This window comes from Eurosta solidaginis, chromosome 5, assembly GCF_040869045.1.
Source record: "Eurosta solidaginis isolate ZX-2024a chromosome 5, ASM4086904v1, whole genome shotgun sequence".
NCBI classification, from domain to species: Eukaryota; Metazoa; Arthropoda; class Insecta; order Diptera; family Tephritidae; genus Eurosta; species Eurosta solidaginis.
In genome coordinates this window covers 231,346,287-231,372,830 of record NC_090323.1, presented here as the reverse complement: position 1 = coordinate 231,372,830, position 26,544 = coordinate 231,346,287, and the positions used below count along the sequence as shown (strand labels likewise).

The 26,544-nt window shown below is 35.6% G+C and overlaps 2 protein-coding genes across 4 annotated transcripts in view; both read right to left on the bottom strand.

Moving 5' to 3' along the window:
- Positions 1-26,544, bottom strand: part of Tsp66E (Tetraspanin 66E) — a 483,181-nt gene that overhangs the window by 149,435 nt on the left and 307,202 nt on the right. The window lies entirely within an intron of this gene.
- On the bottom strand, positions 3,954-10,186 carry LOC137233921 (odorant receptor 10-like). Its single transcript, XM_067757461.1, has 4 exons — positions 9,858-10,186; positions 9,693-9,792; positions 7,452-7,552; positions 3,954-4,079 (listed from the first exon to the last, which is right to left on the bottom strand). Exons 1-4 carry the CDS (start codon positions 10,082-10,084, stop codon positions 4,073-4,075), a joined length of 435 nt encoding a protein of 144 aa, XP_067613562.1. The 5' UTR covers positions 10,085-10,186; the 3' UTR covers positions 3,954-4,072.

Here is a 26,544-nt window from a genome sequence, read left to right as displayed (position 1 = left end):
ATATCCAGTTTGGAAAAACCCGTTAACGTATTCAAAAACGAAATCCTATTAAAATCAGGCCCGATATCAACATATCAATTCAAAATAGTTTTCCCGACTTATCATAGACACATTGTAGAGGAACCAGACTACGATACTACCCGACTCATTAATATCCTTAAAAGATATTTGAATCCATCCGTTATAAACTGTATTAAAACAGAAGATTCAGTAATGGGGAACATCCAAGAAATCTACCCCATCCATTTTAGATCTTACAAAATAAGGTTCACCCAAAAACAAGTACAGGACATCATAAGTGAACAGGAGCAAGAGGAAATGATCATAAAGACTCACCGAAGAGCACACGGAAACCATTGTGAAAATAAAACCCAAATTTTAGAAAACTACTTTTTCCCAGCCATGTCCAGAAAAATAAAAAATACAATTAAGAACTGTTTGGTATGCAGCGAGAATAAATACGATCGCCATCCCAATAACCCCGAATTGAAAAAGACGCCATTACGACAGTACCCAGGACACATCCTTCACATCGATATATACGCAACAGAAAAAAACCTAGTACTAACGGCAATCGATAAGTTCTCAATATATGTTCAGACGAAAATTATAAAATCCAGAGCAATAGAACACGTGAAAGAGCCCTTGCGTGAACTTTTATTCCAATTTGACGTCCCAGAACTCATAGTCATAGACAATGAGACAAGCCTCAATTCCGCATCCATTAAATTTATGCTCGAGGACACCCTCGGCATTCGAATATACAAAACTCCTCCATATAAAAGTTCGGTTAACGGACAAATAGAACGCTTTCATTCCACCCTTACAGAACTAATACGTTGCATAAAAGCTGAACGAAATTTCTCATCATTCCCCGAACTTTTGGACAGAGCAGTTTACGAGTACAACTATACAGTACATTCCATAACAGGACGAAGATCAATTGAAGTATTTTTCGGACGAAACGTTAGTACAGACCCAAACCAATTTGAACAAGCTGGGAGAGAAATTACAGAAAAACTCAGGGAAAAACAGAATAAGGACCTTACCCAACACAACAATAAACGCACAACCACAAAGGCATACATGCCAGGAGACATTGTATTCGTAAAAATCGACAAACGATTAGGATCCAAGATATCCCCAAAATACAGAAAAGAAATAGTAAAAGAAGATAAAAGCACAACAATTATAACTGAATCAGGAAAGACGGTACATAAAAGTAATATTAAAAGTTAATAATTCCTACATTTACAGACTCCATCTCCTCCTACCGATTAACGGAGACGTAGAAATTTTGGACTACACGCACTCCTACCAGTGACCATCAACAATGGACTGGCCAAAATTCAGGACGGTACCTTTAGACTTATTCACGTAATTGACCTTAATAAGTACGAATCACTTTTGACGAACATTCACACCCACATAACAGAGCGCCTACCTAAGGACAGTTTTCTTTATCCAATCCTTAAACATGAAACAAACCAAACCTTCGAAATCCTTGAATCCCTTAAACCAATAAAGAAACTACGTAAAGAAAGAGCTATTAATATCCTAGGCACTGCGTGGAAATATCTGGCTGGATCACCGGACAACGATGACCTAGAAATCATTAACAACAACCTGATGAAACTAAACGAAAATAACAATAAACAAACGATAATAAATGAAATTTTTAGTAAAAGGTTAAGCAATATTACCACAATGACAAATTCAATTTTAAATGCAATAAGTAAGGATAATAGTATAATCGATGAAATTGTAGTAGATTTGCAAAGTAAAATACGGTTAATTAAAGATGGATTAATAAATATAAAATACGCCATACAATGGGCTAAAGGAAATATCCTTAATACTGTAATACTTAACAAACAGGAAGTAAAAGTAGCATTAGAAAAATTAAAGGCAGAAGAAATGCCATTTAACAACGCAGAAGAAGCGTTAGAATTTTCAAAAATAAATGTTTTATGTAAAGAAATGATAATTATCTATATGGTAAAAATTCCACTTACAAGTAATGTAACTTTTAGGAAAGTAATATTAAGGCCAGTAAAAAAACAAAATAATATTGCAATAAATATTCAATACAATGAAATTTTGAAATGTAAAAATAAAACATACGGCATTCGTAAGCCATGCGAAATATACAATGAAATATCAATATGTAATAGAAATAATTTAGTAGATTTAAGTGAAGATCAATGTATACCAAGATTAATAAATAGTTTGAATTCGAGTTGCTCTACGATGTCAGGTCAGCACATATCTGCGGTAGAAGAAGGACAACCAGGCATTATCCTGCTAAACAACTTCAATGGTCAGATAGAAGTTAACGAGGCACCAAAAGAAATTAACGGGATACACCTTATACAATTTTATAATTCAACAGTAAAAATAAATAATCAGTTATACAGAAATATTGAATTTTATCATTAGAAGTTCTGCAAGAGCTACACATCAACAACACAAAGCGAATTGATTTTTTGAGAAAGACAACATTTTCCATTGGGACACTGACAATCGTAACCATCACAGCGCTGGTGGGTATATTAATTATCATCCGTACACGTAAATCAATTAGTATTGAATACATTGAAAAAAGCCAAGCAGTTCAAGCTGAAATTCCTACAGGGGTTTTACCCAGCCAGACAAATAAAATCCCGACCTACATCAAGTTCAATGATCTTCCGTTCTTCTAATGGCCGAGGATGTTCATTCTTGAGTGGGGGATAGTTAACACAACAAACATGCAATAACAAAATTATTGCATCACAGCAATATCAAGTGACAATGCGAACATTTAACCTGATTGTCTCCTATGGGCATACGACACCACACGCGCTGTCAAAATATGATGACGCTGCTACAACAAAACCGGCAAATATTTATTAGAATTAGCCGTAAAGTAGTATTAAGAATAATTGTAAAATCAGTTCTAATTTGAAAGTGAACGAATAAAGTCGGACTTCTTGTCCACAAAAAATTATTTTTCTAAGGATTTAATGTAGTAAAATCCTAACTTACTTACATAGCTCCGATCAAAGTGATTTTTTCAGAAAATCTTCTATGATATATTAAAATATATATAACCGAGTTTCACGTTTATACTTTCTAAATTAAGGGAGAAATGGCCAAAAATCTTTCTATCTGAACAATCGGTTGTATGGGATATAACTATATATATAGTTCCGATCAAAGCGATTTTTTCCAGGGTATTTTCTATGATATATTAGAATATATAGCGCCGAGTTTCCCGTTTATGCTTTCTAAATTGCGGCAGAAATGAACAAAGTCGTCTTATCTTAACGATCGGTTGTATGGGAGATATATGTTATAGTGGTCCGATCCTACCGGATCCGACAAATGTCTAATATAATACAAAAATACATCCTTGTGCCAAATTTCGTTGAGATATCTCAAAATTTGAGGGACCAGTTTACGTTCAAACAGACAGACGGACGGACAGACGGACAGACAGACGCTATATCAACTCAGTTGGTCGCCCTGATCAATTCGGTATACTTAATAGTGAGTCTATTTTCAATATTTCTCAACGTTAAAAACATCGGACCAAAGTTAATATACCATTTCATGTTCATGAAAGGTATAATAACAGAACATATCTGATGGAAATATTTGCTTTTCCATATTTTTATTTACTTTTCGATATATATATAAATCATTTTAATCTACATATATATACATATGTGAATATATTATAAAATACAGCAATTTTATAATGAACTTTGTAGAACAGAGAAAAATGAATATGAAATGCGCAATATTGAGGCCAAAACTTTCATAGTCAAAGGCTTAACTCCAGCACCTGTGAGCTAAAATAAAACAAAACTTTAAATGAGAGATCAATTACAAAATACTTTTTTAATCAAAAACTCTGCGATATGAAGAACTTAACAATGCACTTGATCTCGGAGTTGGCATTACTTCCAATTGTAATATAAAAGTACCTGTAACGGCTTCTGGCTTCTTGTAATGATGAACAAAATGGACTTTTGAAACTGCAGGCTACGATTTATCCAATCGTTGTTGTAAGCTGCGTGTGCTACATTCAAACTCTTAAGAAACAAAAAATATACATAAAAGGTATTACCTAAGCTATTTGTAACAAATAAGAAAGTCTAAGTTCGGGTGAAACCGAAAATTACATACCCAGCTGTACACTTGAAATGCTGTTGTTGTTTGTTTTGTGTGCTTAATAGTGTTACAAGGCTGCGCAATAATACATATAGATGTGGTTCTATTCTGAACTAATTTTTTTTCGAGTTATGGCCCCCGAAACAAAGAAAATGTCTTAGTCATAAAAGGGGCGTTGCTACGTCCATTTTTTTAAATTTGAAGTTTTTATTATTTATTGTTATAAATCTACTTGGGAAATGACATACCATTTATATAAAGCTCTTTTTGCAAAGTTATAGCTTATTTTATTCGTCCAGGACCTTTTTAAAAATCTTTTATTTAAAAGTGGGCTTGGTCTTTAACCGATTTCGTTAATTTTTCTTCAAAGCATTACTTATAGTAAAGGCAACCTCTCTGCCGAATTTTGTTACGATAGGTTTAACGATTTTTGATTTATGATTAATAATATTTGTAAAATTGATTTTATCACAAGCGGGCGGTGCCACGTCCATTTAAAAAAAAAATTTTTAATTTTTTATCAAGAGTCTCAATGTCAGTCCACATGTCAAATTTCAACATTCTAGGTGTATTATTTATTAAATAATCTGGTTTTTTGTCTTTTCCTAAATGTTATATATATAGAAAGTGGGCGTGGTTATCATCCGATTTCGCTCATTTTCAATACCAATCTATTCTGGGTCCAGATAAGCTCGCGTACCAAATTTGATGAATATATCTCAATATTTACTCAAGTTATCGTGATAATGGGCAGACGGACGGACGGGCAGACATGGCTCAATAAATTTTTTTTTGATACTGATAATTTTGATATATGGAAGTCTATATCTATCTCGATTCATTTATACCTGTACAACCAACCGTTATCCAATCAAAGTTATAATAGCCTGTGTACAAGTACAGCTGGGTATAAAAATAATCGGAGTAATGATATTACCATTAGCTGAGCAAAGCAAAGCTCACAGCGATATATTAATTTTGTCCGCACAAAGGTAGATTTTAATAGCATAAGCTGGGATACAGGGTTGAAAAGCGCAATGCAAATCTTTTTAGCTTCCGCAACACAATTATTAATCTCACCTACACGAGGGGAAGCCTGTTACAAACATGAGTGTATCGTACCAATATTTAACAGGGTAGGGTCTGGCAAGCGCAAGCTCTGCTTGGAACCAAGGGGTGGGGTGGAATGATTATGTGTTCATATTAAATCATTCCCAAGATGGTCGGCCGGGTACCTTATGGTGCTTGTTACAGGCACGTGCCGAATTTATATCCGGCAAAGGCCCATCAACATCGATAATACTCCCAAAATCATCGCTAAAATAACAACAATAGCATTAGCTAATCGATATAAATATATACTTCTATATATCTAAATTTTCAGGGGAAAAAGAAATTCTTCCACACACTTATTGTCATCCGCTATTTAAAATGAGCGAAATGAGACGATAATCACACCTCCTTTTTATATATGTACATACATACATAAAATCTCGGAAACACAAAAAACGTGATTATTCCATTTCATTATAAAACATGGCTACTATAAATGAGTTTCAGGCGTGGGTTGGAATAGCTACTCCTAGTAAATTTTTTTTTTGTAATTTTTGAGAAGGGTTGTGGCAGCGTCCATTCTTGTAAAAATCAATTGTTTTAAGGTTATATTGGTTAAAAATGAAAAAAAAAAAAACAGTTTACGTTCCCATCAAAATACTAGGAATCTAATCATCCTCGTCGCAACGAATGACCTTAAAAAAAAATAACCGAAATTGGTTGAGGGACACGCCCCCCTTTTTATTCAAAATATATTTAAAGGAACATAATCGGCAATATCTTTGCGAATAATACATTTATTTCAATATTATTTCACTTATAAAGCGTATTAAAAAAAAATGAATAAATAAAAACGTTGAAAATGAACATGGCGCCGTTTCGGGAGCTATACATTGATGAGAGGCGGATGCGTAAAAACAAGGTGCACATATTTACGTGTTACGATCCGTGATCGGAACTCATTTTTTAAATCACAATAGCTCTTGAAATGTGATCGGATTAATGGCATATTTGTACTAGCAACAAATAGTACTCGTTATATGCATTCTTTATTATAATTAAAAAAAGTTTGACAGTTGCATAGTTATTGATTGAGTGAAAATGGTTTTCAGTCACTGATCGTAACACGTAATACGGGCCCTGATCTTTCTGGGATGAAAAGTACAAATCAAACAATTTTTTTTTATTTCAAACAATTTCCAAATATTTCGAAAAATTGTAGTTCCGAGAATCCTTAAATCTTTCTAGAAAGAGTCCAGACCTGCCATTCAATAATAACGCAAATAGTGGCAACATAAGCCGGATACTTCAGTCCCATCTATGCAGCATTACAACAACATCATTTTGTAAGAGACGGCATAATTTAAACCTCATATATCCTATGATGAAAGAAGCCTTAAGTGTTGCAAGTGAGAAGGAAAAAGGAGTTAAGGTAAAAGCTTTAAGTCGTTTGCGAAATCAGCTGCTGTAATATGTGGGGATAAATGACCATGAAAGTACTATGGGGAAAGGACCTTGAAATAGTCCCAAAGATCATCAAGAAATAACCATAAAAAGAAAGAGACTCCAAAACCATAAAGAAATCATAACAAATTGACCTCGAGATGACTAGAAATAGCTTCAAATTAATCCCGAAATTACCTCGAAATTACCCGGAAATTATCCCAAAATACCCAGAGCCGAACCCCGAAATAGCGCCAATATCATCAGAAAATTACCAAAAATTTACCTTGAAATTGCCCGGGAAGAGCCACGGAACAGTCCCCAAATAATCTCGGCAGTGACGACAACCATCCCAACATGACCTCGAATGCCTCCCTAAAAAATTCTGGGAGTAACCGAAATAACCATAGAAGGCAATGCCTTACAACATACGATTTATAGATTTTAACTAATCGAATTCTGAAAATCGAATATTAAAGCATTCGAATACTGGATTAATCGAATCACCAGCTCTCTTAAGGACCACGCTCACTTGCTGACGCATCATTCTCCTAAGTTTCGGGAGCCACACTGACGGAAGAACAACTGAACTATCGTGAAAAAAACTGAATACACTTATTTCCTTTATAAAGATAAATATTTGTAATAAAAGTTCGCTAAATCGTTCAATGAACACGCCCACTTTTGACAATGTGAAACTAAATGAACTCTACAATAGTTAGCAGCTTTCAGCTAAGTATATAATGCTCGGTTACATCCGAGCTTCGATACCCATATTTGTTAAGAAATAATTTTACCTCATCGGAGAAATCGTGTAAAAACGATATAATAGAAAAAGTAAGGCAGCTTGAAGGAACATCGCTTGAAGACCTTTGAGCATTAGGGCGGCACTAAAATCCTGAAAAATTAATAATGTTTTGTAGGGCTTACTCGCAAACAAAGTTAATACAGAAGTGCTTAATCCTCTTTAACGTTTTTGATGTTTAAACATCTTTGCTCACGGTATTGGGCAGTCCTAAATGTAAGCGTAAGCATAGTGTTTGGAAGTAGTATGCTGTGTGGGGGAATACAAAATCTTAGCAAAGGCGTGGTGTGTACTGTTAGGAATTTAGGGAATTTCTGATATTTATGCACCTTCTGCTAACGTTCGAATCGCTAAACTGTTGAATAAATCACTCCAATATTCAGTATTGCAAACTGGTATTTATTTAGATTACTTTGGGAGTAGTACTTCACAATTATACTTCACAACCAACAGCGAGTTTTAATCAAAACTGATTCGTTATTACTCAGCTTGTGTTGCTTTCGTACTCTCGGTTTCCTCGTTCACTAATTTCTCATAAGGTCTAGTAATCTCGCGCACAGTTTGTAGCTCATACTTGGTTAGTTAATAGCTATATACAAGTACATATATCTGTAGTCCAGGCCTCTCCCAAAGCCATATGTGTGTGTATGTGTGAGTAACTACTTCGGCTAATAACTACATATTTGTGTGTGTGAGATATCTCCTCGTCGCCTTCTACATATTATTATTGTCGTGCATTTATTTAGTAGCAGCTTAGTGATGCCAATATTCGTCACAATACTATAGGTATGTTGTCGCCGATTCTCCACTTGTTTTAAATTTGCTATCGTTAACATAGGTTATCGATGAGTTATAAACTTTGATGGACGAATTAGTGGGTTTTTATCGAAAAGATATCGACTTATTATCGAAAAGTCATAATTTAGTATTTAAAAGTTATATATATGCTATCAATTTAATATCGAAATGTTATCAATTTGTTAACGGGATATTACCGATTTATTATCGTAAAGTTATGCTTATGTTATCAGAAAGTTATTGATTTGTTATCAAAATATTACCGGTTTGTAATCAAAAGTTATTCATTTTAACGAAGTTATCAATAAGATATCGGAAGTTTATCGAAATACCATCGGCTTGTTATCGGGGTGTTACCTATTTGAAATTGATTTGTTATCGCAAATTTATCAATTTGTTATTGCTATGTTAGCGGAAAATTGTTGTCATCAAAAAATTATAGACTTGCTATCGAAAGGTGTGCTACCAATAAGAAGCCGCTGATGACTCGGCGACAACTAGCCGATAAATCGGCGATAATAATTCGCTTTCGCTGATAAGACCATAATAAAACAAATTGTCCGTATCGGTTAGGTTAGGATGAACTGGGCCGCCAATAAAGACTCGCATTGACTGAATGTGTTCATCGTGTTACCAGAATTTTTTTGACGACCCAACGTAAGAACCTAAATAAGGTGCAAGGACTTATGTTATAGAATAACTTCGTCCTCTTGACAAATACTGTGTAGAAGCTTTCCAGGACCTAGCTTAAATGCTACTTCGAGATCTGGAAATTCTGCTGTCCAAATAGCTGGAGCCTTGACCTGGCGAGCGCAGACCACGTACATAGTACTTGCTCAACCGTTTATTCCTGCAGCTCGTACTTCCTACGTCTGCTGTTACTGACAAGGCCTAACTATAAGCAGACGGCATCGGTTTCTATCGATAAGATTCGGAAACTATTTCTGGTGAAGTTGCTTTTCTGTGGTTTAACTGCAACCCCTTGGCGACCTCTAGTCAATTTAAAATCATAAGTTGTCTAGACGTACACGTGTATGTCTACACATCGAAATTTACGAGTACTCTTTTTACTAAGTATGCATGTTACATAATTCTTGAATTCAAGTCTGCGTAATGTAAAAGCGAACTTGCATTGCCCGTTTAGTTTTTGCCAAAAGCTAAAACCCAGGGGATTATCTTCAATTTCGTACTTAACTCCTAATTGGTAATTGAACAATTAATTAAGAAAAAACTTTACAGATGCCAATTTCTTTCCTATAGCTAGAACCGTATACAGGGTGTCATCCCTAAATGGAAGCACCACATAAAAGAGAAACATCAAAGTTTGACTGCCTAGTTCCTAGCGATGTATGTCAATGCCTAGATTAACTGTTGCGGTTTTATTGCAGATAAGTGCATATGTAAACGTGGTCTAAGTATAACAATTTTTAATTACCATTGAAGAGTAAACCAGCATCAAACAGATTGCAAAACAAAATAAGAAAACATCGACAAAGTTTACAAACGTAAACATAACCTCCAAATCCTGCGCATATCTAAAAAGAAAAAAATGAGATTAAATGTTCCATGATTCTGTGCTGTTTTCAAAGAGTTTACTTACTTAATAATTGTAATACGGCTTTTAATGCAGCTATTTATCAACACCTCAGCTTCGATATCATTCAAGTCGGACAAATTATCCAATTTGGTCTGGAGCTCTTTCATCATAAAAATTCCGATTGAAGCGAAAATTAAAAACATGGGCGCTTCGAAAAATGCTTCAAATGCATAAACTATTTCATAAATGGGACTCTTGTGCACGTCAATGCCCGGTATGTGAACTTCCATAACAAGATCTACGTAGAAAAACAAAAAAGAGATTTCAAAAGAAGTTTATCATTTAAAACTAAGCTTAATTTAAAGTTCAGAAACAGTTGAAAAGTTTCCCTAGATATCCTTGTTTCGCTAAAGAGGATAAATATAATAAGGACGTCACTCGTTACTTTGCGCAAGTTTTTGGTTAGGGTAATCGCAGTTTTTTTTGGGCGACATGTGCATAAATGTCTTTATATATATTCGTGTGGTATTTCTGTTTATTTTTCCGTCTGTATTTAATTAATTAATGGATTCTCTTTCCAAAAGTCACGTTTTCATAAGGTGCCTACACGACATGGATAAATGCGAGACAATTAAAAATGTCCCTCATAGAAAACATTAGGCATACATTTTTTAAATTATATTTATCCTCTTTGGTTTCGCGATAACTGACGCCAATTGAGAGCAGCAAGGGATGGCGAGTCTACCTCCCAACTCAGTGGAAGTCTCCCCCTTCCTTTGCTACCAAACTGCGACGTCGACTGAAATACTTTCTGGGCCGTTCATTCGAATAAGATCATTTAGCCAGCGGAGACTTTGTATTTTTATTCGCTTCAGTTGTTGCAGCTTTTTGACATAATTTCCGATGAGCCCCCTGTTAAAAATGGTGCCACAAAATTAAGTACCTGTTTTTTTTTTTTGACTACCCTATGCGCCTATGGCCAAGTTGTCCGGCGCAGGTTTAAACTGCAGCTAAGCTTGTTTAGATTTTAGCCCCGCGATATTTAATTATTAGAGTCCGTTCTTCAGTACGAATTTAAGCAGCAGTAGAATTTGATTTTAATATGACCTTGTCGGTTTAACCGTTTCCATAGCTTTTTTTTTCTCATATCAGCTATAGCGCCAAAATTGGTCTGGTTTAAGTCTAGTTTATTTAGACTCGTTTTGAAAAACCTATTTCTGGTCAATATTTTATTTCATTTTATGATTCGTTTCTTTTAAAAGCTATTGAACGCTTCGTTAATATTTATGTAAGGAGCAGGATTCCTCGGGAGCATCACAATATGCTTACTATAAGGATAGTTCTACAGAAATAGCTCTTTATTCGCTTTCACATGAATCAAGAGCTGTTGGGAGCAAATAATTCGTGCTGGGAGGCCTTATAGATATAGAAGGAGCCTTCAACATACCAGCGAGAATTGAAAGTGGTCTTCCTACTGTGGTAGAATGCATCAGCGAGCGACGGAACCTAGGCCAATGACCTGGAAATTCTTGTCAGGAGTAAATTTCGGAATACATTGAGGTAAGTTTTACAGAATTAACTGGATGTAGTGACCAAGTGGTCCGAATCCTATGAACCAGCAAAACGCATCGCGTATTTTTCATTGCCATTAGGGAATACCGCCGGAGTCTATGGTGATATCCTTCGTTCAACACCTATACTGGCACTAAACGGAATGCTTAATTAGTACTCTGTTGATATGATAATCTCTGACCGCGTTCGACTTCATCCCTGGCAGGTCATACTAATACGCGCCAACTAGTGGTATGGAGCTGGGAATTGATATGGGATGGAAGTCTGCTGAACCTGTTCACGGATGGATCCAGGTTGGACGGTAGGTTCGGAAGTGGATTGTTCTTGTACCGAGCAGGCACAGGCAAATTGAACGTGCCTGTCAGGGAGATTTTGGGGATTATTTAATTTTTGAGAGGAAATGGTGCAAACATCTCGATGTATTTTACTCTCTGGAAGACATTTCCAAGATTAATGCGTGCACAATTCATTACTTGATTGTTGCAACGCACCGATTTGATAAATAATTGCAAGCTAGATTCACCCTTAGAGTTATAGTTACCCAACGCACCAATAGAAAAGTATACAAGTGAGTCGTTCCTGAACTGGGCACCTACCATCCAATCTAACCTAACCTAGTAATATAACATCGAACTTTTAATATTGAAACTTTATTACTTTAGTTTTAAGGGGTTTCTATAGTGTTCTCCTAAGCTCTGCTGGTGTTTTCTCTTGGCCATGGCATTTGTACTTACATACATATATGTATGTACGAAAATATGAATATTGTTTTTTTAAACGGTTGACAATGCAATAATAAGAAAAAAATTCCAATAGGTGGCACATAGGTCGAAATATTTCAAAAAAATTGTATTTGTGGTCCGATTTGGCTCATATTTGGAACACATAATACATATAGTCCGCTAGAAGTGGCATCAAAAGACTTTGGAGTTCGAGTAGCGACGAGCATACGTGGCCCTGAGTCGAGTAAAGTCTTTAGAATTGAGGACTTAGATTGTAACAAATTGTCAGGAAAGAGTCCTTGTAATAATGAACTTAATAAAATGAGAAATGATAGGCAATTAAATAAAGACTAAAAACTTAAAAAAAAAAAAAAAATAAAAGAAGTAAGGAAGGTTAAGTTCGGGTGTAACCGAACATTACATACTCAGTTGAGAGCTATGGTGACAACATAAGGGAAAATAACCATGTAGGAAAATGAACCGAGGGAAACCCTGGAATGTGTTTGTATGACATGTGTATCAAATGAAAGGCATTGAAGAGTATTTTATGAGAGAGTGGGCCATAGTTCTATAGGTGGACGCCATTTAGGGATATAACCATAAAGGTGGATCAGGGGTGACTCTAGAATGCGTTTGTACGATATGGGTATCAAATGAAAGGTGTTAATGAGTATTTTAAAAGGGAGTAATCCTTAGTTCCATAGGTGGACGCCGTTTCGAGATATCGCCATAAAGGTGGACCAGGGGTGACTCTAGAATGTGTTTGTACGATATGGGTATCAAATTAAAGGTATTAATGAGGGTTTTAAAATGGAGTGGTGGTTGTTGTATAGGTGGTCGCCTTTTCGAGATATCGCCATAAAGATGGACCAGGGGTGACTCTAGAATGCGTTTGTACGATATGGGTATCAAATGAAAGATGTTAATGGGTATTTTAAAAAGGGGTAATCCTTAGTTCCATAGGTGGACGACGTTTCGAGATATCGCCATAAAGGTGGACCAGGGGTGACCCTAGAATTTGTTTGTACAATATGGGTATCAAAAGAAAGTTGTTAATGAGTGTTTTAAAAGAGAGTAATCCTTAGTTCCATAGGTGGACGCCGTTTCAAGATATCTCCATAAAGGTGGACCAGGGGTGACCCTAGAATTTGTTTGCACAATATGGGCATCAAACGAAAGGTGTTAATGAGTATTTTAAAAGGGAGTGGGCCTTAGTTCTATAGGTGGACGCCGTTTCGAAATATCGCCATAAAGGTGGACCAATGGTGACTCTAGAATGTGTTTGTACGATGTGGGTATCCAATTAAAGGTATTAATGAGGGTTTTAAAAGGGAGTGGTGGTTGTTGTATAGGTGGTCGCATTTTCGAGATATCGCCATAAAGGAAGACCAGGGGTGACCCTAGAATTTGTTTGTACAATATGGGTATTAAAAAAAAGGTGTTAATGAGTATTTTAAAAGGGAGTAATCTTTAGTTCCATAGGTGGAAGCCGTTTCGATATATCGCCATAAAGGTGGAGCAGGGGTGACCCTAGAATTTGTTTGTACAATATGGGTATCAAAAGAAAGATGTTAATGAGTATTTTAAAAGGGAGTGGGCCTTCGTTCTATAGGTGGACGCCTTTTCGGGGTATCGCAATAAAGGTGGACCAGGGTTGACTCTAGACTTTGTTTGTACAATATGGGTATCAAAAGAAAGGAGTTAATGAGTATTTTAAAAGGGAGTGGGCCTTCGTTCTATAGGTGGACGCCTTTTCGAGATATCGCCATAAAGGTGGACCAGGGGTGACTTTAGAATATGTTTGTATCAAATGAAAGGTGTTAATGAGTATTTTAAAAGGGTGTGAGGGTTAATTCTATAGGTGGACGCCTTTTCGAGATATCGCCATAAAGGTGGACCAGGGGTGACTCTATAATGTGTTTGTACGATATGGGTATCAAATTAAAGGTATTAATGAGAGTTTTAAAAGGGAGTGGTGGTAGTTGCATATGTGAAGGCGTTTTCCAGATATCGACCAAATGTGGACCAGGGTGACCGAGAACATCATCTGTTGGATACCGCTAATTTATTTATATATGTAATACCTGCCAAGATTTTAAGGGTTTTTTATTTCGCCCTGCAGAACTTTTTCTTTTTCTTCTACTTAATATGGTAGGTGTCACAACCATTTTATAAAGTTTTTTCTAAAGTTATATTTCGCGTCAATAAAACAACCTTACCATGTTTCATCCCTTTTTTCGTATTTGGTATAGAATTATGCCATTTTTTAATTTTTCGTAATTTTCGATATTGAAAATGTGGGCGTGATCATAGTCGGATTTCGGCCATATTTTATACCAAGATAAAGGGACTTCAGATAAGTACGTGAACTAAGTTTAGTTAAGATATATCGTTTTTTGCTCAAGTTATAAAAACTGGGCGTGGCATCAACCGATTTTCGATTTTCACAGAAAACAGTTAACGTCATAAAATCTATGCCCCTACCAAATTTCAAAAGGATTGGTTAATTTTTGTTCGACTTATGGCGTTAAAAGTATCCTAGACAAATTAAATGAAAAAGGGCAGAGCCACGCCCATTTTGAAATTTTCTTTTATTTTTGTATTTTGTTGCACCATATCATAACTGGAGTTGAATGTTGACATAATTTACTTATATACTGTAAAGATATTAAATTTTTTGTTAAAATTTTACTTTAAAACAATTTTTTTTTTAAGTGGGCGTGGTCCTTCTCCGATTTTGATAATTTTTATTAAGCATACATATATTAATAGGGGTAACGTTCTTGCCAAATTTCATCATGATATCTTCAACGACTTACATTACCTTCTTTTAAAAGTGGGCGGTGCCACGCCCATTGTCGAAAATTTTACTAATTTTCTATTTTGCGTCATAAGTTCAACTCATCTACCAAGTTTCGTCGCTTTATCTGTCTTTTGTAATGAATTATCGCACTTTTTCGGTTTTTCGAAATTTTCGATATCGAAAAAGTGGGCGTGGTTATAGTCCGATATCGTTCATTTTAGATAGCGATCTGAGATAAGTGCTCAGGAACCTACATACCAAATTTCATCAAGATACCTCAAAATTTACTCAAGTTATCGTGTTAACGGGCGGACGGATGGACGGACATGGCTTAATCAAATTTTTTTTCGATCCTGATTATTTTGATATATGGAAGTCTATATCTATCTCGACTCCTTTATATATGTACAACCAACCGTTATCCAATAAAACTTAATATACTCTGTGAGCTCTGCTCATCTGAGTATAAAAAGGCATTGTATGGCCTCAAACAATCAGGAAGACAATGGTATAAGAAGTTGGATGAAAAACTTAAAGAACTTAGCTTGAGCCCACTAAAAACAGATCCTTGTGTTTATATTAGGAAAACAAGTAATTATATTATTATCTTAACAATCTATGTAGACGATCTTATATTGGCGTCAGATAATTTGTATGAATTAGATAAATTAAAATTCGAACTTGCCAAATCATTTGAAATGAAAGATCTGGGAATTTTAGACTACTGTTTAGAAATTGAATTTAAATGTAATTTTGAGCGAAACCAGATTTTAATGACGCAAACTAAATACATTAAAGACATATTGAATCGTTTTAACATGAATGACTGCAAGGCCGTTAGTACTCCAATGAATATAAATGAAAAACTTTCGAAGAATATGTGTCCAAAAAGTGATCAAGAAGAGGAAGAAGTTGAAAAATTACCTTATCAAAATCTAATCGGATGTCTAATGTACTTAGCTGTATCTACTCGACCGGGCATTGTACATGTTGTCAACGTGCTTAGCCAGTTTAATTCAAATTTTGGAAAGGGTCACTGGATAGCAGCGAAACGAGTTTTACGTTATCTAAAAGGAACACAGGATCAAGGACTTCTATTTCAAAAGAGCGGTAAAAGTTTAACAGGCTATGCAGATGCTGATTGGGGTGCCACCATAGACGATAGAAGGTCGTAAAGAAAGGTCGTAATAGCGAAAGGCTATGTTTTTACATTTGGTAATGCAGCAGTTAGTTGGGAATCGCGAAAGCAAATAACAGTTGCTATGTCAAGTACCGAAGCAGAATATATGGCCATATCGGAATCATCGAAGGAAGCTATATACCTGAGAAGTTTTTTAGCACAAATATTAAATGCCCAAGAGCCTACTGTAATTTTTAATGACAACCAAAGTGCTGGAAGACTTTGCAAAAACTCAGTTTTTCGTAACAGAACAAAACATATCGAAATTCGTTACCATTTCATACGAGAAGCAATAGAAATAGGAGATATTCAAGTCGAATACGTCGACACTAACAATATGCCAGCGGATATATTAACAAAAGCAATATCGCATATGAAACACGAAAATTGCAAAAATATGATGGGTCAGAACAATTCTAAATAATTTTTCGTTTTGAGCTGTCATTTGAGGGGAGGTGTTGGAACTTATTCGATAAGTTATTATATAGACATACGTTTATATATGTACTTGCAAATAAACAACTTTGTATACTAATTTATTTGGATCATAATAAGCATTGTTTCAATACGTTATAAAAGTTCTGAATAAAATATTGTTCGTTTTACACACTTTAAACCTACAAAAAATATCGATAGAAATTTGACGCGACCCACGCTTTTACTTAATTGTCTGATCAACGCCCTTGATTGATCAGGAGTGTGATGTCTAGTACCTAGGACCTACCTAATTATTTTATATCTTTTAGTATTATTATTACTTAATATAAGTATTGTTTTCAATAAGATATAGCTTATTAATCTAGTCTACGGCCGTTTTAAACTTCCCTTATATAAAAGCAGGCGTGGTTTTTAACCGACCACGTCCATTTTTACTAGAAATATTTCCTGCTATAGGGAAAATATTTGTATCCAATCTTATTTCGATATGTTTATTTTTCTTCGAGCCATGGCATCCCAAACATAGAAAATTGCTGAGTCAAAAAAGAGGCAGTGACACGCCCATTTTATAAGGTTTTAATATTTTCTATCTTTTTGTTATGATACCATTTAGAGAGTAAAATACCATTAATATTAAGCTCTTTTTCGCAAAGGTATAGCTTATTATATTCGTCTGCGACCCTTTTAATAGACTTTTGTATACAAGTGAGCGCAGTAAAGGCAAGCTCTCATCAGGGAAAGCAAGTGGTTCGTTGAGGACCACTAGGAGGTAATGAGGCTAAACGAATCTGCCGCCATCCTGTACTTACTGAGGGCACTCACAATGGACAAAAATGTTTCCAAGTGGAAGTGTGGGTAACACGCACGCCCTCTTAACCTAAGCTAATCTAAAGGCAAGCTCTCTGCTGAATTTTGTGATGATAGGTTTAACGGTTTATGATTTACGATTAATAATATTTATAAAATTGATTTTATTATAAGTGGCCGGTGCCACGTCCATTTTCGAAAATGTTTTAAATTTTTTATCAAGAGTCCTAATATCAGTGCGCACATCAAATTTCTACATTCTAGGTGCATTATTTACTAAATAATGAGGTTTTTTGTGTTTTCCAAAATGTTATATAGATATATAAAAAGTGGGCGTGGTTATCATCTTCAATACCAACCTATTCTGGGTCCAGATAAGCCCGCACACCAAATTTAGTTAAGATATTTCAATATTTGCTCAATTTATCGTGTTAACGGACAGACAGACGGACGGACATCTCTTAATCACATTTTTTTTCGATACTGATGACTTTGATATATGGAAGCCTATATCTATCTCAATTCCCTTATACTTGTACAACCAACCATTATGTTACCCAAGTTAATATATTCTGTGTGCAAAAAGCCCGCTGATTGTAAAAAAGGCAAATGCAATTAAGTAAAAGTTTAAAAAATTAATATTGAAAAACGTTGTTGAAAGCGTAATTTTGCCATTTTGTAAAATAACAACAAAAGAAAATTGTTTAATTCCAAATCACATAGTTTATAGGTTTTGAGATGCTCAACTCAAATGTGTGAAAAAATATGTAAGTTCAAACAGTAATTTTCGCGAAAAGTATAAACAAATGGCCAATGGCCATAGGTTTAGGTGCAATTTGTATAAGTGAAAATGCCTTATGTCTGGTTTTCTACATTAAATCCCTTATTATTGAACTCAATCTTCCATATAATATTCAAATTCCTAATTATCTTATTGTGACGAATATTAGCAACATCATCTCTAAGGCGATCTAAGCAGTGGATGCACATCAATAAATCAACCATTATGACTACACATATGTACGCACACGCAGCGGAGAAGAGACGCACAAACACACGCAGATATCTTATCTGATATGCTCCCAGAAATATGCAATTATAATTGTGGAAGTGTCGCTCACAAATACACGCGCATATGAGAAGCTATACATGTGCATCTGTAGTTATAATTTTATAGCAGTAACTAAGTAAATTCTGGAAGCGCCTAGAAGTTGCAACGAGGAAATCAAAGAGTATAAAAGGCAGCACCATTAGAGGGGATCCAATCAGTTTGATTTAAGAAGCCACCTGGCGAGCAATAGTAGTGTTATTGTGAAGTACGTTATTGTGAAGTACTTTAATAAAGGCCATTTTGCATTATTGAAAAGTGGAGTTATTTATTCAACAGTTCAGCGATACGAACGTTAGTAGAAGATTGCAAATAAGAGGAATTGCAATAAATTCGTTACATTATTATTAGTTTATTGAATATCTAATGGAGTGAAAAAGGTAGTCGGTTTTGAGTAGTGTTCCGGATTCTATTGTCAATGTAATAAACTAAGAATTTAAAATAAAATTTTTTTTTCAATTTCACGTGCGCCACTGGGTGGTGCGACAAATTTTCTGTCAGCAAAAGTTGCTCATAAGCCATGTACGTACTTAAGTGCAGACCTTTTGTTTGGTTATAGCAGTGAATTCACAAAAAGTTAAAGCGATTGCATTGAGTGATTTAAAAGTGTTTATGAAATTTAAGCTTTCCATTGTAAAAATAGCTTTCTATATGAGATGATAGACAAAAATTGTACAGCTAAAATATTTTGATTATGTTATGATATTTTGAGTATGAATTGTGTGTGACAAAATAAAATTTGAAAAATAAAGCAAAGAATGATAAATTAGAGAAATGAGGGATCTAAGAAAAAAGAAGAAGAGAGGTAGAGGGTGTAAAAAAAGAAGAGGGAGAGATAAGGAAATTATAAAGGGTAAGAATGAGAAAAATTGGAAGATACATTTTGAAGAAGATCAATAAAATCTGATATACTGATTGCTTGACTTTGAGTAACGGGAAGGAGTGCGTTAAAATACACCTTCTTATTTAGATTAGTATCTGCCCAACCCGAGCAGCACCGGGTATCCTGCTAGTATTTTATATATATCGTCGGAATTTGGTTTTCAATCATCATAATAAAAGTGAATGTGGAGATTTCCGCCAATGTTGCAAATGCTTAATTAGTGGGCATTCTGGACCACTGATAGCTCGCCATCTATCTCTTTTACATGCTTTCGTTTTGCGATGTCTTAGGTGGTGGAAATTGTCCCCGCAACTATATACAAATTGCCACTTTTTGGATAGTTACGAACTCGTGTAAAATTTTACAGCTGATTTCTAGTTATTTCTTGGTAATATTTCGTTGGCCCCGAACCGGAGCGAAATTCTACATGTTGTTTCTAGTACGATATTATCGCTTTTTCGATACGTAGTTCTGGACTGTTGGAATAGTGTTGAAAAAAAGGCATACTCATATGTAGTCGTAGCTCGTTAAAGCTGGTAGCAGTTTTATTTGTTGGTGGCCTATTTTTAAATATAACTGTGCTAAATATGAAATATAAAAATCCAAGCTGTCGATTTTATAACTGCAAATCTAGCTACTAACAGTACTAACTAGTACTTACAATTTTTGTTGTTATATCGGCCTACTGATTTGTAAGATTGCGGGTGTGAATCGAGCTCAAGGCCTAACAAAAATTATTTTATCATTGTTATTGTTATGATACATTTTATATTAAAAAAAATTTTTTTTCTTTCTTTTATTCTAATTTAAAACTTTTTCAATTAAGAAAAAATGTATCATAACAATAATAATGATAAAATAATTATTGTTAGGCCTTGACCACGATTCAAACCCGCAATCTTACAAATTAGTAGGCCGATATAACAACAAAAATTGTTAATACATCCCACAGCACGGGGGAAAAGTTTCTACAAAATATGGCACTATGACATACATTTTTTTATCATACACAAGTGCCTGAGCTTCATACGGGAGGGCTTTTTCTTGGCACTTTCATAAGAAATTCGAGTATTTTCATATGATTCGAAATTATATGTGAGGGCATGGTGGAATAACCAGGTGAACTAAACCGTCAATTGTCTCCCTCTAAATTCTTCTTTATTCTGTCATTCGGCTATCTGAAAAATTTTCACCAATGTTGTCCCCGAAAAAATGCTGTTTTTTGCTTTTTCAGGAGTAAAATAATCCACTTTTAGTACTCTTTTTCACATAAACTAGTAGGTGAATATCGGTGGACCTTTACTGAATTTAATTAAAGAGATTCATCATTTATGTATCTTTGAAGTTGGCTTCCATAAGTAATGCTGTGCTAAGAAACTGCGTCTATATGCATATATTTAATTGGTTCCAAAAAAATTGGTCGTTAAAACAAACAATTTGTATTTACGTCATATCCAACTAAGTGTTTTAGCCTGTTCAGCGCTACTGAAGACTTTCGAGGAATGTTTTTGTCTTTCCTACAACAAGAACACCAAAACTGTTGTACTACACCTTATTTATGTTACAACCTCGCTAAAACAATGGAATTCTAAATATAGTTACAACAAGCTTTAACTCACTGTTGTTGCTTTGCCCTAAAAATCAGACCACTAAGATAAGAGGACCAATTGGCGCCGGTTGGCAGAGAGAAGAAGCGACTGGCGCGCCACGTTGGACGGCCATAACCGTTTAAACGGTTGAGCGCCAATTAAGTAAGTAAGTAAGATAAGCGGAATGTTACAGTTATGGACTGTAATATAGAATATATGAATCCGGCTCGATCGGATCAGCACTTCTGGTTCTAGGCCGACTGCCGCGGGGCTAGTATATCCTCTGACATATTTTATTAATTAATAACTTGGTACACTCAAAGACAAAGAATGGTAAAATCAACCTAAATACGTGTCAATTCAACCGAAATTTTTGTCAATTTTTATCCATCGCAATAAGATGTTGAATCAACTGTGTACAAATCGTTGATTCGTAATTGACCGTCTTAGTAGTCAAATGAACAAAAAAAGTTGTTGCGACAGCTTTGTACGAAAGTGTACCTATGTTGCCATATACATAAATAAATAAATAAATGTAAGGCCCGATAACCTCCGGAGATATTTTAGGCCGAGCATCTCTTCCAATTTGCGTCTTGCTCCTTTTTTTTTATATTTCCTACAAATTTGCGGTACGGGACCTACTTGTTTTATGCCGACTCCGAACGGCATCTGCGAGGCAGATGAGTTTTCATTGAGAGTATTTTATGGTAGATATACACTTGGGTGCTTGCCAAACATTGGCGAGGAGCGACCCCGCTTAGACAAAATTTCTTCTAATTGAAAAACCTTATTTTTAAAATTTTGATGTTGCTTTGCCCGGGGCGTGAACCCAGGGCATTCGGTATGGAAGGCGGAGTACGACACCATCACACCACGGTGGCCATATACGTACATACGTAAATATGTGAATACATAAATACGCATGCTTGATACATATACATACATATGTACGCACCTACTAACCGAACTTCAATTGGGCGTACATCAAATAGGGTGGCACACATTAAACATTATACACTTTATTATTTTGTTTTATTAAACGCAATTTCACCAAATTTTATATTTATAATTTATTTAATTTATAGTTTTGAACTTCGCTTTGCAAATAAAAATGAAAATAGAAGTTACAAAACTGATTCTCAATTCTTTCAGTTGCAGCTCAGCTCACTCTCAATTTCTTCTCTCGCATGTAATTGGCACACTTGATTGTTTCGAACAAAACTTCTAGTATAAATGTTTGAAAAAACCTTTTAAATAAAGAACTTGTAAGTTATAGAAAAGTAAGGAATCAAATCGCAGGAATTACCACCACTGGAGTAACTTTACATGTAATTCGGCAAGTTTAATTTTCGTAGCACTTTAAGTTGAAGCGATTCCAAAACAACTCACACTTTTATTTTGTAGGAAACATCAACATTAAAAAAGGATGTTGTTTTATTATCTTATTAGATTCGTTCGCGTGAGTTAAAATTCATAAAAACTTGAACAAAATGTTACTAACTTTGGAAAAATCCTGTTCGTTCAAGCAAAACTTTTGCAACAAGAGGACGCAATTTTGCATTTCGCTTGGAGGAGAAGTTGCAAAATTGTACCCGATAAATAGGTGTCTCGGTATCTCATAATTTTTTGCACAGTAAATTTAAAAAAGTGTTTTTTCGTTTTGTATTGATAACTGAAAAACTAGTTTTTTGTTGTTTTCCCATTTTGTGTGTTTTTTCGATTTGGTGGTTTTCATATTTTGATGTTTTTTAACAAACAGCACCAGCGTCATAAGTACAAAGTAGAGAGCGCAGTGAGCGTAAAATTATCTCTGGAATTTGCTCATGTATTGACGGTTGATCGCTGTTGAAATGACCAGTGATATCAGTTGTGTTAACAGAAAAATCAGTTAGATTGATTAGGAATCTGTCGATTTTACAGAATTTTGTTAACTTGAGAGCGACAATTTCTCTTCTGTTGAAATGACTAAACTAATTTGTTCGCTTGACAAAGAACTCTGTCGAATTAACCATAATTCGATCTATTTCACCGAATCTCCGTTAAGTCAAGAACAACAGAACCGATTTGTTGATTTTACTAGCACCATTCCTTTCAGTGTCCGCGCATCACTGTTTAAGTTTTTTTTAATTTTTATTCGATGCCAAAAGTAATGTAAACTCGCACCGGTGGTATGTATCCCTTCTGCATTTCATTAAGTAGCACTGATGTGCTGAAAAAAAAACAGTTTCTGTAATGACTTTCGCAGCAAGGTATTTATTTTTCTACTCCTATTTTTTCAAAGGGGCTAAAAATTTTACCCCCTTCTGGCCTTTGAAAATACATCACTACCGTTTCAGATAGCGTACATCTTCCGTGTTTTTTTATTTACTTCACCTGGTGATTCCACCATGATGTGAGGGCATATGGTGGTGCGACAAATAATTTTTTTTTTTATAATTGAAGTGTGAATTTGTGTAGTGCTACAAGTGCATAAGGGTTGAGCAGCCCTGTAAATGAGAATGAAAAATTAATTATTTTCAATTAACTACGAAAATTTTCAAAAAATGCAAATTTTTATTTTGGCAGCTCTTACAGCAAAATATAATGTGGCTGTTTTAAAAGTACTCACATATTTGGGAACGGGCAACATCCAAAAATATCGGGAGAGGTGTTAAAAGACGCGCTTTTACCTCGGTATGAATAATCCGAAGGCAAAAAAACTGTTGCGTTTATCAAAAATCGAAAAATGGCACCGGACCTCTCCGAAACCGGGTGGGATACATAGTATTTTGCGCAGAACCTGGTAGGTCTACCAATGGTGTGGGATCAAAATTAAATCCCCTTGTACACAGCTTTTTTTCCTGTGTACAGCAAAATTACAACAACCACATTAAAGTCGTCTACTTCAACTGTAAATATCTCCTGACAGAGTTAACATTTTTCTTTTCCGCTTTCGGATTATTTTTGCCGAGGTCAAGACGCCTCGTTTGACACCGATATTTTTGAGCGCGTATTGCAACTGACTTCAGTTGTAAACTATCACCATTAATTTTGTTACTATACACAGGGTGAAATAATTCCAATTATTTTTCTTGGAAGTTTGTTACTTTTTTTCGGTTGATTACATACATACACACATATGCTATACGCAGACATCAACATAGTCCAGCGAATTAAAACGCAGCGGCTGCGCTGGCTAGGCCATGTTATGCGAATGAAAGATGATGCTCCTGCCAAGAAAGTGTTTCTATCGGAAGCCGCCTATGGAAGCAGAGGTAGAGGGCGGCCCCCACTGCGCTGGAAGGACCAGCTAGAAAACGATTTAAACTCCCTTGGTGTGACCAATTGTCGCCAGTTGGCGGAGCGAAGGAGCGACTGGCGCGCCTTGTTGGACGGCCATAACCGTGTAGACGGTTAATCGCCAATTAAGTAAGTAAGTAACATACATATTTGCTGTTAGGGTTCGATACATCCTCAGTATTTCGCGTCTTATCACCAACCACCATCCGACTTGAAAATTTTCGATTTCGTTATACATATCTATATTTTCAATTACCTTTAATTCGCAATGCCAATCGTCGATAATTTTTTGCAGGTCGAACATATTTTGTTGATAAAAATACATCGCTATAGTCCGTAATAAACACGAAGTCATCAGAGAGACTAGAAATAAATTGTAAATAGCATCACCCAGATCGGTCCAACTTGAATAAATTCTATAACATGCTGGTAAAATAGTTAAAATTTGAACAGTAATCATGAAATAAACCAAAAATCTATTATTTTTATTAAAGAAACCCAAACGATTTAAATATTCGAAATTCCAGTTAAACAATTCAACTGCATAACTCATTTTTAAGGTTACTGAGGAAAACTTTATCCGATTACAACCAGCTTACTTTAGTAGAAATTACTTTCTGCCCAAGTATTTTAAAAGCATAATGATATATTAAATTTGATTGCGAAAATAAGTGCGTAAAAGGCGATTATATTACTGTAGCAATAATTTAATGCAATCGATTTAATGACCACCTTAACACCATCTGATAATTATATATCACTAGCATAGCAAACCCGGCAGATGTTATCTACCACAGCCAACTTCTTTCCTGCTATTAAAACTAAACTGGGAGTAGAGTGGAAGTAGGATTGGATGTGGGAATGGAAAATGAATTGGGGTTGGGAGGAGGAGAGGAAGATGAGATGTTTGTGGAGATGAAGGGATTAAGGTAAGGACAGCAATAACAAGGAGAAATGGAAGATTGAGTAGACGTGGATAGGACAGAGAATGATGGCTGAAAAAGTGGATCACTTTTTAAATGCAAGCATTGCTAGTATGCTAGTAAGTATGTCAAAATAGACTATACTTTTTTCCATGGTCAGTGCATTACGCTTTAACGATTGCGCTGATTTTGCTTTGATGCATGCTTTTTACCTGCTCTTTGCCTCTGGCATATTCTAATTCTCAGTCATTATCGTCTTCGGTGATTCTTCCATGCGCAATCACGCTCTATACATCAGTGACCAGGCCACCATTATCATTCCTGTAGGAAGCTGCTACGGTCTTCACCGTATTTGATAGAATTTTTGAGCATTTTTTTTTATCAGATCAAGCTCCTGGCACTCATATTGTTCTGTCTCAGTTTTTTTGTTTCTCAATAGGCGTCTCTATTGTTGTAGCAGTGCTTCGCTGCGGCCAATCACAAATGTCCTAAATATCCTGTAACGGGAGTTCAAACAAACCCGCAGTTTCAACTGGGGTGTCCCAGAGTGATATGAGGGTTAGAGGTGCTGGTTCCACATTGAAATTAAAGAGATGGTTGATGTCATGTGGGGACACATTAAAGCAGAACATACAGTATGTAGTCGGGGTTGATTCTAGATAGGTAACAGTTTAACCTGTTACAATATCTAGATCGGAATTGAGTTAGAGTGAGGCGCGTCTCGTTAGGGAGAACGGTTTCCTCTTCTGCGAGTTCAGGGGGGTATTTATTTTTATGAACGGGGTTCGCCGGACAATTCCTGACATAGAGGTTCAACGCCTTTTTGTGAATATCACTTAGGGCCTATTTGTGTTTTTCTTCTACATGCGTCTGTGTTCTCAGGTACCATATTTCTTCATAATGCTTGCAGAGATGACGTCTTAGGCACCTGGGAGTTTTCAATCAGATATCTTTTGGGATGTCCAGGTTTATGGAAATTCAACAGAAACTGTTTGCTCAACATTTCATTTCTCTCCCTACTAGGGAGTACTCTCGCCTCATTGTAGAGCTGATGTTCTGGGGAGATGCAGGCCTGTATTTTCTTCTAATTAGTAACCTTTACGTTGGTCGATCATATCACGGACGCGTAGCACGCAAGCGGTAATGCGCGTCTCTTTGCCTTTACTGCAAGTGCTTCCGGCAGGAAATTTGAGGATATTATTGCTGCTCTGTATTTATGGTACTACTGCGGTTGCATGCTTGCAAAAATCTAGATCCTGACCGAACGTCAACCCCAGTAATTTTGGATGTAAGACAATCGGCAGCATAGTGCCATCGACGTGGATGTCTAATATGGTCTTTGCGCCACGATCGGAGAGATCTTCAGGTAAATCTGCTATTTAATAGATTGTGATGATAAGTCAAATCCTGCAGAAGATTCGTGATTGGAGAATCGACAACACTATT